Below are 17,149 nucleotides of genomic sequence, written 5' to 3' on the forward strand. Positions count from 1 at the left end.
TGGCATTTTGTAAATGTATGTGTGAGACTAGCACACAAAATTAAAGCGGGCCACACACGTTAAACATGTGCTCTCCATCGGTGTGAATTAAATTAAAAAAAAATAAAGTAAATAAAATTGATCGATCTTTTTTGCGTCGTCACTATCGCTGACCTTCTTCATTCTTTAAAAACCAGATTCGAAATAAAACGTTGTTTTCAAAAATGGGTTTAAATAGACATTTATGATGAATATACAATATCGAGTGGTAGCGTTACCTGAATTGGATGTTATTTTTCTTGGCGAGGTTTACTTTAAACAAGGAGTAGTGTAGTCGGACGGGGCCGAAAAGTCGATTTTTAGGTTTTTGACTAAAAAGCATGGTATAATAACAGAAGGTAACAAGTGTTGTTGTACAACAAACGATACAACAACCACATGGAATTTTGTTGTTGTAAGTTATATTAGTGTCAATTTCATTTGACAGAAAAATGTAAACAAACAAATTATATTTATTTTGAAAATGAAATATTTTCGAATTCTCAAAATAAAATTTGAAAAACATGAATGAAAATCTATCAAATTTATATATCTTTCCTATAATTGGGCCATTGCCACTTATATAGGTAACACATATGAAAATGCAGGGAGTTGCGAGTTATTCCATGAAGAAAGATTTGCTTCCTTAAAATTTCCCAGCAGGCAGATTGAGTAAATTGAAATAATTAGTAGAAAAGCAGGCGAGACATTCGAAAATGAAAAATAATACCAAAATAATACATTCCATGTTAAATTGTATAATTTGAAAAAATAAAATAAAAAATTCAAGTGCCAGTGTGTTTTTCCAAATCAAAAGGATTAAAATAAAGTATAAGTAAAAGGCGTGTGTTTAGTATGAAATTGAAAATCCTATTTAATAAATATAAAAGGTGCATTTTGAAAATCAAATACTTTAGTTTCGATTAAGATTCCAAACAAAAAATCAAATTGTTAGAATATAAAAAAATATGTATTTAAAAACTATTTCATTGTTACGAGGGTACTTGCGGCAGTGTCTCCCAATTGAATGCATAGACATTTAGGATGGTAAGTTTGTTTCCCATGATGTTCAAATATAAAAATCTCAATTTGAAATATCAGTTCCTTCTAACATTTTACACTATCTACCATACGTTGGATTTCGTATTTTCATTTGATGCCGCTGGCAACTCCTTCATATAGAAACAAGTGTTCAAAAAAGACGAATCCGCAATTTTTTTACACATTTCTAATTTTTCCGTTGCGAATGCATCTTTTTTGTACACCTGTTTCTATATGAAGGAGTTGCCAGATGAAAACAAAATTTACCATGCGTTCATAACAGAGATGGAAGTTTCCAAACACACATAACTTTTTTCAATTTATACCTCGCTTTTTCTGCTAGGCTAAAAACTTTTCGAACTGCCCTCGTATTTAGGATAGAGCTTTGAAATTTTACAAGTACATTGCTATTACTCTTAAAATGTTTGGTATTGAAAATTGAATATATCGGTCCCTTTTTATTATAGCCCCCATATAACGTTTTTTTCACGTTTTTCAACCTAAGAGGCTGTAATTCAGTATGTTGGGTTCTCAATATTGGTCTACCTTTATGGAAGCCCCCATATAACAACTGTATACCCCAAAATTCGGCATTTGGGCACGTTTTTTCACTTAAGGGAACACCCCCCCCCCCCCCCCCATTCTCGATTTTAATTTTTCAAGATTTTTAATGGGCTGGTAAATCAATACCAAATTTTGTTAAGGTTTGTAACTTTGCACATATATATTTGAAGATTTAAAAGAGAAGAAAAATAATTTACAAACAATTTTTGTTATAGTTTTGTTGCTGTTTTTTGTAATTAAAGAAAAGTCCTTATTTTTGATGGCGGACATGATAACTCCTCACTGGAACATCGGATTCCGAAAATTCCAACAGTGTTAGAAAGAGTACATGTATGGCTCTCGTATGAACTAGAATTATTGACTTCGCTCTAAAATTAACAAAATGACTGACCTTTGAAAAATTATTTTTTGATAAATTGCCTATTTTTGATCAAAAACCAAGTTAAAAAATAAGGAAGATCTTCACCGATTGGTATTATCCTAGTTCATACGAGAGCTATACACTTAAAGAGAAACGTGTAAAAATTTGGACTCGATTGGGTTATTAGTTTTTGAGTTATCGTGCCCGCCATTCGCAAAAGAGAAAAAAGGCGTTTAAAGTTTGAGAAGCCCTTTAGCCGTCACTTGATGCTGACACAATACATCGGCTATATCTTCAAGAGTTCTTGAGATTTTCACTTGAAATTTTATAGGAACATTCATTAAATAGTGTAGTTTCGAATTATATCAATTATTCGAATCATATCAAAAATTGAATTGAGAATGGGGGGTTCCCTTAATTGACTTTAATTTAATATATTGGGTATAAAATCTTCCTATTAAACATAATCAGTATTGTTCCACTTTTTAGGATAGACCCAGACCAGTATTTTGAGCAGTTTGGAAACTTTTTCAAACGAATTGGCTGTAATTTGGTTTTTTGAATTGAAATTGGGTAGCAAATCTTCTTATCACGACATGTTTAATTATTTTTTTCACTTTTTACCTATTTCTGAAAGAATGGGCACAATTTTCAACAGAATTGACTGTAATTTGAAATTTAGAATTCACATTGAGTATAAAATCTTCCTACTACAAATCATCATTATTGGTCTATTTTTTACGATAGCCTTCATGTGTCGATACCTACTATTATTAGGTATTTTGGAAATTGTAGGTTCATTTTTACCCGTTGTGATTGGGTAAAGGTATTTTAAATGCCCACCTGATTGTGCATGGTATAAACAAATTCGGTCTGACCGAACTTAACATAGTTTTATCAAGGATTTGAACATCTGAAGTACTTGAAAGAATGGTAAACGTCTTGTGGCTGGCGTATCCGAAGTAGTGGGCTTATATTCCTTATAATTTACTTGACTTAAGTTGGGAAGAAACATTACAATGCACAAAGTTGGAGACAACTTGGATATTTCCTTGGATAATAAATCGTGCGCACCAGCCAGCAACATAGTTTGATATTTATAAATAACCTTCAAAATTATTGGAGACGGATTTGGTCATCTTTATTACGAAATAAACATCCGATCATTTATTTCAAAATTACATTTTTCCTTTAGGTAACAAAATAAAACTTAGTCTATTTTAATTCTTAATTTATTATTCAGAACATTACACTGTGCTACAAAATAACAAAAAAAATTTTTTCTGGGGTTCTAATGTACCAATTCTGTTTAGTTGGAGTCTCTGGATCACGAAAATACCTTTGGTTTTTCTGGGTCACTTCGAAAATTAATTTTATAACGGTAAATATAGAGAAAAACGAGGTTTCATGGATTTTCCATTTGAAACTTGAATAACTTATTTACTATATAACGGATTTATATTATTCTTTTTTTCTTTCGAAGAGTACAATTTTTCCTTTCAAACAAGATATATATTTGGTAAATCGGTTGAGTATTGGCTGAGTTACAGCGGTTGAAATGTGAAAAAATACGCCTAAAATGACAAAATTTATTTTTCTTCGGACTGTACGATGAAATTATGATATCAAGCCATATAAGTTTTATTATATTACGGCGAAGAAAATTAAATTAGCTTTCGAAAATGATAAAAATCAAAAAAATCGGTTAAAAAATGGATGACTTATACACATTTTTGTATTGATTCTATGCATATTCTCTAAAGGAAATATGGGTCTGTATCTTTTCCTGTTATAAACCGTTATGTTTGCAACAGGCAAAAGGAAACGAGATAGACCCATAGTTCCTTTAGAGAATATGCATAGAATCAATACAAAAATGTGTATAAGTCATCCATTTTTTAACCGATTTTTTTGATTTTTATCATTTTCGAAAGCTAATTTAATTTTCTTCCCCGTAATATAATAAAACTTATATGGCTTGATATCATAATTTCATCGTACAGTCCGAAGAAAAATAAATTTTGTCATTTTAGGCGTATTTTTTCACATTTCAACCGCTGTAACTCAGCCAATACTCAACCGATTTGCCAAATATATATCTTGTTTGAAAGGAAAAATTGTACTCTTCGAAAGAAAAAAATAATAATATAAATCCGTTATAAAGTAAATAAGTTATTCAAGTTTCAAATGGAAAATCCATGAAACCACGATTTTCTCTATATTTACCGTTATAAAATTAATTTTCGAAGTGACCCAGAAAAACCAAAGGTATTTTCATGGTCCAGGGACTCCAACTAAACAGAATTGGTACATTAGAACCCCTGAAAAATTTTCATGTCGCACAGTGTTATTATTATCGCTTAATTAATCTGATTTAAATTTCGGGTCACAGCGAAGAAGTGTTCATATTTCAATTCATTTTATTCTTATTGGTATACTTAAAGTGACTGACTGTGTACTGATTTATAATTTCCATGTTCAGTGACTATCATTCTAATTGCAAACAGTCTAATTGGAATGCAACACTGTATGTACATTTATGTGCTACCCAGTCAAATTGGCGATTTATAAAAAATTCTTTGTTCTAGCATTGACAACACTGTTTCTCCTTTTGACATTTTCCTTTAGTTTTTGTTAATTCTGTCATGGCGGCCGGTTGCGAATTTTTCGGTTATAATTAAAGTGTTCAATATTGTGAAATATAAGTGATAAATTAAAGAAAAAATAAGTAATTCAATTAAAGCAATTTCTAAATCATATAATAGTTGTGAAATTAAATTGTTTTCAATGGTTTTTTGGCTAAAAATATGGTATTTATTTTCGTGGCTATAGAGGCAACAAGTGTCGTTGTCCGTTCATATGTTTTCGGTAGCGTTCGTGTGTTGCGAGAAGTGTTGTTGTATTTGTTGTCGGTTGCAAACTCGTATGCCGTTTAAAAGTGATCGATTGAATTAAGTGTGTGTTTAAATAGTAAAATGTCGAAGAAATCAAGATAAATATCAAGTTAAATAAAATAATTTATTGAAAATCAAAAATAAAAATAAGTAGAATAGCATGCGAGGCATGCTGAAAAGTAAAATAAAAAAAAATATATAAATTTCATGTCAATTGTGAAAAATTAAATTAATATTAAAAGTGTCAGCGTATTTTGGAATGGGTGTCTGTATTAATGAATGAATGTTTAAATCAAAATCAATAATTAGAAATAAAGTGTATTTTAAATATCAAATAGTTTATATTGTGATTAAATCAATTCCAATGTTACGAGTTTAATTGCGGCAGTGCCTCCCCATTGAATGTCTAGACATTTAGGATGGTAAGTTCAACCATATTTTATTTGTTTTCAGTGATAATACAAATAATGCAATCATGATGGATTTTGCAATATTTAATGTAGGGCTTTGAAATGGAATATATCGGTCCACTTCTCATGATAGTCCCATAAAACGGTACAACCCAAAATTCGACTTTTTGAGACATATGGGGACATGTTGTAATTTAGTACAGTATTTTTCGGTTAAATGCACATCAAATTTTGCACAAATTTTTGTTCAATTAACCGAGGAGCCAATTATCCGAACCCGCTTAATTGAATAGTCTGTTCAATTACAGTAATAACCTGTAATTGGAACTACTAATCATTTAAAAAAAAATCAATGTCAAATACAAATTACGCTTTCTCGCAGTTTTTCCTTAGCAATAAACATATGTTTTGAATTAGTAGAGGTCCCACCTAGTCTTCTTCACAAATTATATCAAATATGTATGTAAAAAAATGGCAGATTATTTTTTTTCAATTATTATTATGCAATTAACCGGAGAAAAGTAAAAGGAAATTTATTTTTGATGACATGAATTTTGAACCAATTAAACGGGAAAATCAATTAACAGGGTTTAATTATCCGAGAAAATTTACATGAAATATGAAATATTTTTTGCCCCATCATGTGGTTCAATTAAGCGTGGAAACCAATTAACCGTAGGGTCAATTAACCGAAAAATACTGTATATTGGTAAAAAGTATCAATATTGATCCAAATTTTTGGGTTGCCATCTATTACAGTTACCCCTGTTCGGTATTTTGAAGTTTGTTGGCACGCTTTTCTACACATTTAGTTATATTAGATTTTTCTAGGAATTATCAAAAAACTGAAAATGTCCCTACACAAAATTATCAATATAGAACTTAGTATCCAATTAACCCCCATATAATGGTACCCCCATTGTTTGGTATCTTGATTTTGGGCACGTGAAGGAATTAGCTGCAATTTGCAATCGATGTGGATGTAAATTGACGGCTGTCGTACATATACAGAAAATTATCAAAATAGGTCCATCTTTTGGTCCCTATGTAAAGGTTGCGCCCCATTGTCAGTATTTTGAAGATTTTGGACGCTTTTTCCCATTCTTATTGCAGCCTATTGAAATTGGGATAAATCAGTTCAGATTTAGATATAGCTCCCATATAAATTTTCGTCCGATTTTATGTAAATGGCGTACCAAAGTCCTTATATATCTTTAGATTTGCACGAAATTTGGCACAGCGTACGGAATTAAGTCTTGAGTGATGTGTGTTAAGTTCCGTGAAAATCGGTTCAGATTTTGATATAGCTGCCATATATATTTTCGTCCGATTTTATGTAAATGGTCTACCAAAGTCCCTATATATCTTTAGATTTGCACGAAATTTGGCACAACGTACGGAATTGAGTCTACAGTGATGTGTGTTAAGTTTCGCGAAAATCGGTTCAGATTTAGATATAGTTCCCATTTATATTTTCCATCGATTAGATGTATAGTGTGCACTAAAGACCCAAAGTTTGTACGATGGACACACAATTTTGTTGACATCGGTTTAGATTTAGATATAGCTCCCATTTGTATTTTTGTTGGATTTTAAGTAAATGTTGCACCGATAAACTCGAAACGTATCAAATTGAGACTAGAATGACGTTATAGCTCTTTTTAATTGGTGCAAATGTAGAAACAGCTTACAAACGGGCATCTGATTGAGATTAAATTTATGTAAATAAAATCGATTTACATACATTTGTCCCATTGTACGCAAACGACTCTAAACTTGCCCGAATGAAATGAAATTTCGAATTCGAAAATGCGGAGTCTTTCAAGTTCGAAGATGAGTTACATATATATACAATAGGTTATTATGGGTTTCCAAATTTCTACACTAAAAATAATAAATATCGGCCTATTGGTCTCTCTGGTAGCGCCCATATAACTGTAAATCCAATTTTCTGTAATTTGGGGTTCTTAAGCGTTTTTTTCCAACAGAATTCGCTTTATTTTGGTATTTAGTAGTCAAATTAGAACCAAATCTCCCACAAATTATTTATATTCGCTTTTGGGGGTAGTCCCTATATAACCCCCTTTATTATATAAAAACAGTTTTCTGATTTATTCCACGTTTGGGGTTGTCGCCATATAGTCGTATTCCACCGTAGTATGGGGCATATTCTGTATTCGATGTTGTCTGTTTATAGCCTAAAAAATATGGAATTATTAGACCATCTGTTGTAATCATTCTACCTTCGGAGAATTTTGAGATAATAAACTAGAACGTCAGGTTCGAGAATGAACTATATGGGAACCCATTTAGGCCTAGTCCCTATTTAATAACTACCGATTTAGGGTGAAGGAATCTTCCTTCTGATACAAAACGAACATTTTAGGTTCGAAATTGAGCTATATTGGTCCTCAATTAGTAGAGATGGGCAGTGGGTAAATACCCAAAGGGTAAATACCCGGTAAATTGGGTAAATACCCGGTAAAATGGGTAAATACCCATTTGTGGGTATTTATTTGGGTATTTACTATATTGAATCGGTAATACAACATCATACACCCTATTTCCGGGTTTCTGTTATCAAATCGATTTAGAATGGATAGTTTTACCATACTTTAAAGACGTGGGTAAATACCCGATTTTTTACCCAAAAATTGGGTATAAACTCATTAACTGCCGAACCACTTGACATAGGCGGCCAAAATTTAGCACACATGTTTCTAATGTTAAAACAAATATAGAAATCCAACATAGGCCCCCATATAACCATATCTCCCGATTTAAGGTATTTTTTTCTATTAGACACATTTTACAACCAAATTGGCTGTAATTTGCAGAGAGTGTTCCTTTTGAGTACCAAATGTCCATGCAAAATTTTATGTATGTAGGTCCACGTTTACTAGTAGCCATACAAAGGTACCCCTATTTAGAATATTTACCCAAAAATTGGGTATAAACTCATTAATTGCCGAACCACTTGACATAGGCGGCCAAAATTTTGCACGCATGTTTCTAATATCAAAACAAATATAGAAATCCGACATGGGGTCCCTGGGTCCAAGTTTTGATATAGGCCCCCTTATAACCGTATCTCCCGATTTAAGGTATTTTTTTGCCTATTAGACACATTTTAAGGCTAAATTGGCTGTAATTGGGCACAAAGTGTTCTCTTTGGGTACCAAATGTCCACGCAAAAATTTAGGTATGTAGGTCCACGTTTACTGGTAGCCCCCATACAAAGGTACCCCTATTTTGAGTATTTACCCAAAAATTGGGTATAATCCCATTAACTGCCGAACCACTTGACATAGGCGGCCAAAATTTGGCTCAGATGGTTTTTATATCAATACAAATACTGGTATGGGAAATGGAGTCTTTGGGTCCAAGTTCTGATATAGCCCTTATATAACCGTAGCTCCCGATTTTAGGTATTTTATTTGCCTATTAGACACATTTTAAGGCTAAATTGGCTGTAATTGGGCACAAAGTGTTCTCTTTGGGTACCAAATGTCCACGCAAAAATTTAGGTATGTAGGTCCACGTTTACTGGTAGCCCCCATACAAAGGTACCCCTATTTTGAGTATTTACCCAAAAATTGGGTATAATCCCATTAACTGCCGAACCACTTGACATAGGCGGCCAAAATTTGGCTCAGATGGTTTTTATATCAATACAAATACTGGTATGGGAAATGGGGTCTTTGGGTCCAAGTTCTGATATAGCCCTTATATAACCGTAGCTCCCGATTTTAGGTAATTTTTATCTATTAGTCAATTTGATTGGCTGGAATTTGGCTCAGAGAGTTCTCTATGAGTACCAATTGTTTACGCTGGTCCACGTTGTCTGTCCTATATAACGGTCCTGATTTTGGGTATTTATATATATTTAAAAAACTTTTTAACAGCCGAACTATTTAATGTGTGTTTTGAAGACTCCATTTTCCCATACAGGAAATAATGTTGATTTTAAACCATTTGTGTCAAAAACCACATTTTGCATTAATATTTTGTGCAAAAAGAAATCTCACTATGCCAAATTATAACCAATTTGATCGTTATAACCAATTTGATCTATGCCAAATTATAACCAATTTGAAGTACCTTAAATCGGTAGGTACGGTTATATGGGGGCTATATCAGAACTTGGACCCAGGGACCCCATTTTGGATTTCTGTAAAATTTTGCATGGACATTTGGTACCCAAGAAGAACACTATGTGCCAAATTACAGCCAATTTAGCCTTAAAATGTTTCTAATACGCAAAAAATACCTTAAATCGGGAGATACGGTTATAAGGGGGCCTATATCAAAACTTCGACCCAGGGACCCCATGTCGGATTTCTATATTTGTTTTGACATTAGAAACATGCGTGAAAAATTTTGGCCGCCTATGTCAAGTGGTTCGGCAATTAATGAGTTTATACCCAATTTTTGGGTAAATACTCTAAATAGGGGTACCTTTGTATGGGGGCTACCAGTAAACGTGGACCTACATACATAAAATTTTGCATGGACATTTTGTACTCAAAAGGAACACTCTCTGCCAAATTACAGCCAATTTGGTTGTAAAATGTGTCTAATAGAAAAAATACCTTAAATCGGGAGATATGGTTATATGGGGGCTGTATCAAAACTTGGACCCAGGGACCCCATGTTGGATTTCTATATTTGCTTTGACATTAGAAACATGTGTGCAAAATTTTGGCCGCCTATGTCAAGTGGTTCGGCAGTTAATGAGTTTATACCCAAACATTGGGTAAAAACTCGGGTATTTACCCAAGTTTTTACCCACGTCTTTAAACTATCGTAAAACTATCCATTCTAAATCGATTTGATAACAGAAACCCGGAAATAGGGTGTAAGATGTTGTATTACCGAGTCAATATAGTAAATACCCAAATAAATACCCACAAATGGGTATTTACCCACCCCGTGGGTATTTACCCGGTAAATACCATCTCTATCAATTAGGCATAGCCCATCATATAATGATAACTCCAAATGTTCGGTAATTCCTACATGATGTAATCAATATGGATCACCCTTTAGGTATTTCCCTGCAAATTGCAGTATTTTGATGATTTTATACACATTATGTCATATGTTATCAATATCGGACGACGATTTGGAGTTTTGAGATTTTATTAAAATCCTCATTAAAAGAATTATATAAATATCCTACCAATTTTTGTTTACATCGGAAGTTTTAATCACACTTCTCAAGGTCGTTCGCTATAGTATAGTTCCAAGTGGGCTTTAATTTCAAGTATCTTTCAGTATACCTATGGTGGAGGGTAACCGAAGTTCGGCCCGGCCGAACCTAACGCATTATTCACTTGTTAATACTAATTATGTTTATATTAGTTTTATGCACTCCACTCCACCCAACCTATTAAAAAAAATTATTTTCTTTCAAATATTTTTTTTCTTTATTGAATTGTTTTTATACGTCATTCCTTCACACGTAATTCGGCCAACAGCTAACTCAATGCAATAGAAAATGATAAAACCCAAGCGGCTGTACATACAACACTCCGAATCATTCTTAATAACTACATTAAATGAGAAATGCATGTATGTATATATGTGTGAATTATATTGGACCTAATCATCATCATCATTATTGCGTTAAGAAGCTTTGCGAGTAAAAAATCAAATTAATATAAAACATTGTAAATAAAATCATCACTAAACAGCATCATTTCTTCTTGGCATCCTTGAGACCAGCACCAGCATTAAATTTGAAGAATATAATATCACCATCTTCCACTGTGTAGTTACGGCCCTGTTGACGATATTTACCAGCAGCCTTACAGGCAGCTTCGGAACCCTCCTCCTTGAAATCCTTAAAGTGCATAACTTCAGCCATAATGAAACCCTTTTCGAAATCGGTGTGAATACGACCGGCAGCTTGGGGGGCTTTTGTACCCTTTTGAATAGTCCATGCCTTGACTTCATCAGCACCGGCTGTGAAGAAATATTCCAATTGCAAAGCCTTGTAACCGGTTACAATGATTTTATCCAATTGACTCTTGCATTTAGTCTCATTTTCATATTCGATGCGTTCGAGGTCGTCCTTTTCGGCCAGCGCCTGTTCGAAGGCACCCGAGAAGGGGATCATAACAGCACCGGGATCATTTTTGTCAACCCATTCCTTGATTTTGGGCAACCATTTGTTCTTCTTGCGAATGAAGTCCTTGTCGGACAAGTTGATCAAGTAGATGCATGGCTTCGAGGTCAAAAACAAATATTTGTTTAGGATTTCAATCTGGAAATAAAAAATAAAATATTTTTTATTAAAAAAAAAAAAAAAATAAAATATTATTTATTTAAAAACTCACATCATGAGCATTCCAATCGGAAAACCTCAAATGTTTCTTCTCATCGACCAAAATACCCTTGATCTTCAGCAGAGAGTCATATTCGGGCTTTAATTTCTTATCACCACCACGTGCGACAACCTTTTCCAATTTTTCCAAATATTGCATTAACTTTTCTTCGTCCTTCAAACGCAATTCTTCGGAAATAATTGCCAAATCACGCACGGGATCTACCTCACCCTCAACGTGTGTTACATCGGGGTCTTCGAAGGCACGACACAAATGGAAAATGGCATCGCAAGCATTGATGTGTGAGAGGAAAGCATTACCCAAACCTTGACCCTCGGCAGCACCCTTTACCAAACCGGCAATATCGACAACATTCAAATATGCAGGAACTTTGCTAGCTGGCTTGTGATATTCGCAAAGGAAATCGAATCTTTCATCGGGCACTGGGACTCTACGTAAACGGAAAATAAGAAGAACACAATAATGGTTAATGCAAAGTATATAAATCATTGTCTACAGCTAAAACAAAATTTGGGGAAAAAATTATACAACAATGTCTAGCGTTTTCTCCTACCGATATTTCATACATTTTTGGGAAATATTTGGAAAATGAATTATTTGTATGGACTTCAATGGTATTTTTTACAATAAAAAGTCTATTTGATTTCGGTTTATCACCTAGAAACTAAAGTATTTAACTGGAAGGAACACAACCCATTTTCATTCAAATAAGAAACTTCCTTTGCTTTGTTAACTTTTTGTTAGCCATAGCCTAACGAAATGGTCTCAAATACGAAATCATTGCAATTTTCTATAATTTTGTGCAATCATAATGCAAGAAACACCAACAAAAATTCGTTGAGTAGAAAATGCCTTTAGTCATGGCAGCCATACCCATCATCAACACGGTCGGCCAACTAACTGACCGACCGTCCGACCAACCAAGCAACATAAAACTGTTGCTTACAATGGCCACACCAAAACAAGAATATACACAACCAACAACATCAAACTGCTAGCCATTTTACGCAGTCTTCGAGAAATATGCAAAGAAAACAAAAACGTTGCCAAGAAAATGAAGTCAATCAATTTAAATGCTGGTTCAATAATAATTTGCATACATTTTAAAATGAATTTCGCGTAAGGTAGAGTTTTTGTTTTGGTTTCAATCCCGAAGCTTTATGCTTTTTTGCATTCCCAAATCAAAAAGGTCTTTCTGTATATACATATAAAAAATAATTTTAAATATATATTTTGAATAGCGTTCAGACAAACGAACGGCAAACCTATTGAACGGACGTTGAAAGAGCCACGCCTTTGTTACAGTGGCCAACGGCAGCTTATTAAATTAAACGTTTAGATGGTTATTTTCAAGAGTTTATCGGCATATTTTGCTGCTGATTCAGTCTGCCAGCCAGGCATTCAACCAACCATCGATTCAACGGCACAGTACAGGGCAATCTGCAATTTTTTATACTTTCAGTATAATTACTATTATTTTGATACCATGCCTGATTTCCTTTTTGTGTTATTGTTGTTTTTTTATATCTTTTAGGACGACGAAGAGACCCATAAAAATAGATATGGAAATTATTTGTAACAATTTATTCGCCATGCCATGCATGCCAAAAAAAGTTGTAAATTGTGGATTGTTTTAAAGGAAAGGATAACATGAAAATAAATAAAATATATATTTAAGAATGCTAAAGTAGTGACATCCATCTACTTTGAATTGTGAACTCATGTAGTTTTCACCAACTTGAGCATGTTTAGTGGACCTTTTTTTACGTTTAGTAATTTTTATATCCCAACCAACTACAGTAAATTACGGTTATAGCGAACTACTAGAGACCGAGCAAATTAGTTCTTTATAGAAGTTCTCTTTTTCTTTGATGAACATGACATTTTTGTAAAGTTTGCCAGCGTTAGGGTATAAATTAACTTTTGTAATTGAAAACTGGTAGTTGGGACCTTTATAAAAAAGTTCGCTGTATCCGTATTCGCTATAAGAGTCAAGTTTTTTTTATTAAAGATCTACCTTAAGACTTCTTAAAAAAGAAAGTTCGTTATAAGCGAACTCGACTGTATATCCAACTTGACCATGTACAGTAGCGAGCAGAAAATTATGTTCAGGTGTGGTAATTTTAAAATTAAAAACCGAATTTGGACCGAACTATAGTTATTTTGACGACTTTTAATTGAATTAATAAACAGCAAAAAATACTTTGTATGTCCTCACTTTGCCAAGATGAAAATGTGCCTCATCGAAATATTGATTTTCAAACCATTATTTCTTTGGAACAAATCCGTTTCAGACAATTTGGAGTCTCTTTACAATTGTCCGTCTGGCTAAAGTAGAGAATAACGGACATCATTCAATATTTCTTTCAGCCTTTAATCAAGTTCGAGGAGATGAAATGTCGTACAATCTTTATGATATCTCCCTCACAAAACAGTCCGAATGTTACTGAAATTTCGTTTTAAAATATGATGCAAACGGAGAATCATACTTTAACTAAAGAAAATGGAACTCTTGGGCCGGCCCACTTCGTCTAGTACTTTCCCCACGAAAGTTAAAAAAGCTATTACATTCTGACTTAAGCTCGGTTTAAGGGACTTAAGCTCCTTGGGGACCTGATGACGTCGGTATAATTTTTCCTTCCGGCCGAAAGCTGTCTACTTCCACCGCTTTTAATTTTGCGGAGTCCCCTTAAAATGTCCTAAACAATATTGGTTGTTTAGGACATTTTAAAGGGACTCCTCAAAATTTTGTAGACCCATATCGCAGGATGTGTGGACTTCTTCGATTAGAATCAGAACCTTTAAAAGTCATGAGAAAGCCTTGTATCTCCTTTCGGAACTTAGAGGCCCAAATCTCCGGAAATAGGAATTTCCGCAAGAAATAATGTATATGGCAGAAAGGACTACATACGGTAAAAAATGTAAAGCTCTCCGGGACCGTGCCCTACACTTGACTTGTTGCTTATTATAATTTTTGGTACCTCGCAGAAAAACTATCAATTTTGAAAAATAACTTTAAATCTGTCGGTCATGGATGTATCCGAAATCTACGGCTTAGACAAGACTAAATGTTCCTGGTGTCATTTGACATGTCCATAGTGAAGCTTGACATGATTAACAAAATAAAATGAATACATTGATTTTTTTAGGAAGCAAATGCCACTGTACAACTTTTTGCTTAGAAAATGCGGCGTAAACATTCTCAATACTGAAATTTACAGCCACATCGGTGGGGAAAATGCGGCTAAAATTCAAAATAGGGAACTACCTTTATACTGGAGTTATGTCAAAATATGGGCCCATATCGAAAATTATCTACCCATATATTTGTACCCCCAAGAACCTTGAACGCCATATTACAAAACCTTGCGATTGGAAAATGTAAGTAGAATCTTCTGAAAATGACGCGGGACCTTTATATGGGGTTATAACAAAACCCGGATATATATCGGAAATGTTTTGCAAAGATGTTTTCTGGCCTCCAAGAATATGGAATGTCAAATCATCTGGAATGTCAAATCATTCTAAATATCGGTATATAGGACTGTGTCAGTACGAGGACCGATATATTTCACATCCCCTTTGGATAAATCCAACAGATCAATATCCTCGCTATAGAATACGAATACTAAGTAATTCTCAAAGTATAAACCCAAACCCATATGGATGTTGTTGACGTCATTCTAATTGTTTTCAACTCCTCAAGTAGTGACTAATTTCGAACCATCACATCAATCACTAACTAAAATGATTATCAAACTTATCATTATTAAAATTGGATACTTATTCTCATTGGGATCGATGGTACAGAAAGGGAAATTTTCTGCTGGAGCAGCACTCTTGGTCAGAACATTAAAGAATGTTGATTTACCGACATTGGGAACACCAACAATACCAATACGAAGATTCGTACCAATACGGCCAATCAATGGTTTACGTTCGGGTTCTTCTTGCTTCTTGGGAGGCATGATGTTGTCTTCGTCGTTGTTGTTGTTATTTCGTTGTGACCTCTAAGCACCTGCAAAAAACCAAGACAAGAATATGTTAATAAAAATCATCTCAGCAGCAGCAGTTACTGTCAATAAGTAACAACAACAAAAACTGTCTGCCCTCTAATATATGTATCTTCATCTGAAGATATATTTATAACAACCAACAGATGTTTCTTCTTGTATGTTGTTGTTGGTAGCTTCTATGCAGGCAGACAATTTTCATTCTTCATTGCTGGTGGTGGCCACAATTGCAGACACACACACATAACCTCACTTTTTTCCATTTATTTCCACAAACTTACCAATGCTTGGGTGGTAGAATGTTTCTTTAACAATAGCTGTAATGGTTTAACAATCGAAATATTAATAATTTATTAACAATTTGTTATTTTTCAATTTGAATTTATTTACTTTTCACACTAAATGAATACCCGGCAGCAATTCGTTTGCTGGCACTGATTCGCGTGTTAACGAAAGAAAGAGAAGACGAAACGTCAAAATTCCGTTTGGTTGGCTATCAAAATAAAACAAAAGTGAACAGCTGTTGCTACACTCGACACAGGGTGTCTCGTGATGAAATAAAATTGATAAGAAATGGAAGTTTAGGCGTAGTTAGAGGTGACGTAACGTGTGTCGTTTGCTTCAGATTTGTATGGTGTTTGTGTTTAGTTCCTCTTATCGCCGCAAGGTGAATGTGATTATATTAACTGTATTAACTAGCATATAGAACTCGCAAAGGAGGATATTTCCAAACTTAAAACCAGTAAGGAAAGTAGTAAAGTCGGACTGGGCCGACTATATGATACCTCTTACCATTTTGGGTATATTGTAAATATATATCCTATAATTGCATGTCAATGTTCCCTCGAAGAAACATACTCATGCATTGATACACGGTATTCGGTACGTATAGGATAGTGATGCAAATGTGGTATAGGTTGGTAATGTGGTATAGTCACTTTTTTTGTAAACTGAAAATTTTAGAATAACTGAAACATGTTTTATAGTTTGCTGTTCTCAAAAAAATAAGATAGCAATGATCTGTTTAATTTATTTAACTCACGTTGAGAATCAGTAGCAAAAATTAAATTTTTCATGAAATTGACTTTTTCGGTTGAAGTTTAAAAATAGTTTTTTGTTTTACAGATTTATTTTAATCTTTATTATGAAAGCATTAAAATAATCAGTAAGTACTAAAAATCAAATAATATGCGCGATTGCACCACATATTTACCAATTTAGGAAAAAAACTAGACAATTATTCAGTGAACACAAGTGCAGGTAATGTGGTATACCTTGAGTCTGTATGAAAAAAGGCAGCACAAGACAAAATGTCATTACTATTTGAAACATTTGTCCTCTATGCATCATAAGGATGAAAAACAAAGGTTATGAGATTTTAACTACTTCTCCGTACAAAAATTAAATATTGTCAGGTGTAGACATTATTATATAATAAAAATTAAAGTTCCACTCAACATATCCGTTAAAAATCTTAACAGACATAAATCTCGAGCTA

General features: G+C 33.7%; 1 protein-coding gene across 1 annotated transcript; it reads right to left on the reverse strand.

Moving 5' to 3' along the window:
- Positions 1-10,899: 10,899 nt before the first annotated feature.
- Positions 10,900-15,627, reverse strand: LOC133322123 (obg-like ATPase 1). Its single transcript, XM_061531172.1, has 3 exons — positions 15,422-15,627; positions 11,630-12,068; positions 10,900-11,556 (listed from the first exon to the last, which is right to left on the reverse strand). The coding sequence occupies exons 1-3, from the start codon at positions 15,604-15,606 to the stop codon at positions 10,987-10,989; spliced, it is 1,194 nt and encodes a 397-aa protein (XP_061387156.1). The 5' UTR covers positions 15,607-15,627; the 3' UTR covers positions 10,900-10,986.
- Between the last annotated feature and the right edge of the window lie 1,522 nt (positions 15,628-17,149).

The sequence above is a fragment of the Musca vetustissima genome, unplaced genomic scaffold (assembly GCF_032173495.1).
Source record: "Musca vetustissima isolate MV318-11 ecotype Yass unplaced genomic scaffold, APGP_CSIRO_Mvet_v1 utg11946, whole genome shotgun sequence".
NCBI classification, from domain to species: Eukaryota; Metazoa; Arthropoda; class Insecta; order Diptera; family Muscidae; genus Musca; species Musca vetustissima.

Excerpts from the sequence above, each read along its gene's own strand:
- LOC133322123 (XM_061531172.1), bottom strand. The coding sequence starts at position 15,606 with ATGCCTCCCAAGAAGCAAGAAGAACCCGAACGTAAACCATTGATTGGC. Across the intron at positions 12,069-15,421 it reads ATCGATCCCAATGAGAATAA|AGTCCCAGTGCCCGATGAAA; the intron begins GTATCCAATTTT and ends CCGTTTACGTAG. Across the intron at positions 11,557-11,629 it reads CCGATTGGAATGCTCATGAT|ATTGAAATCCTAAACAAATA; the intron begins GTGAGTTTTTAA and ends TTTTATTTCCAG.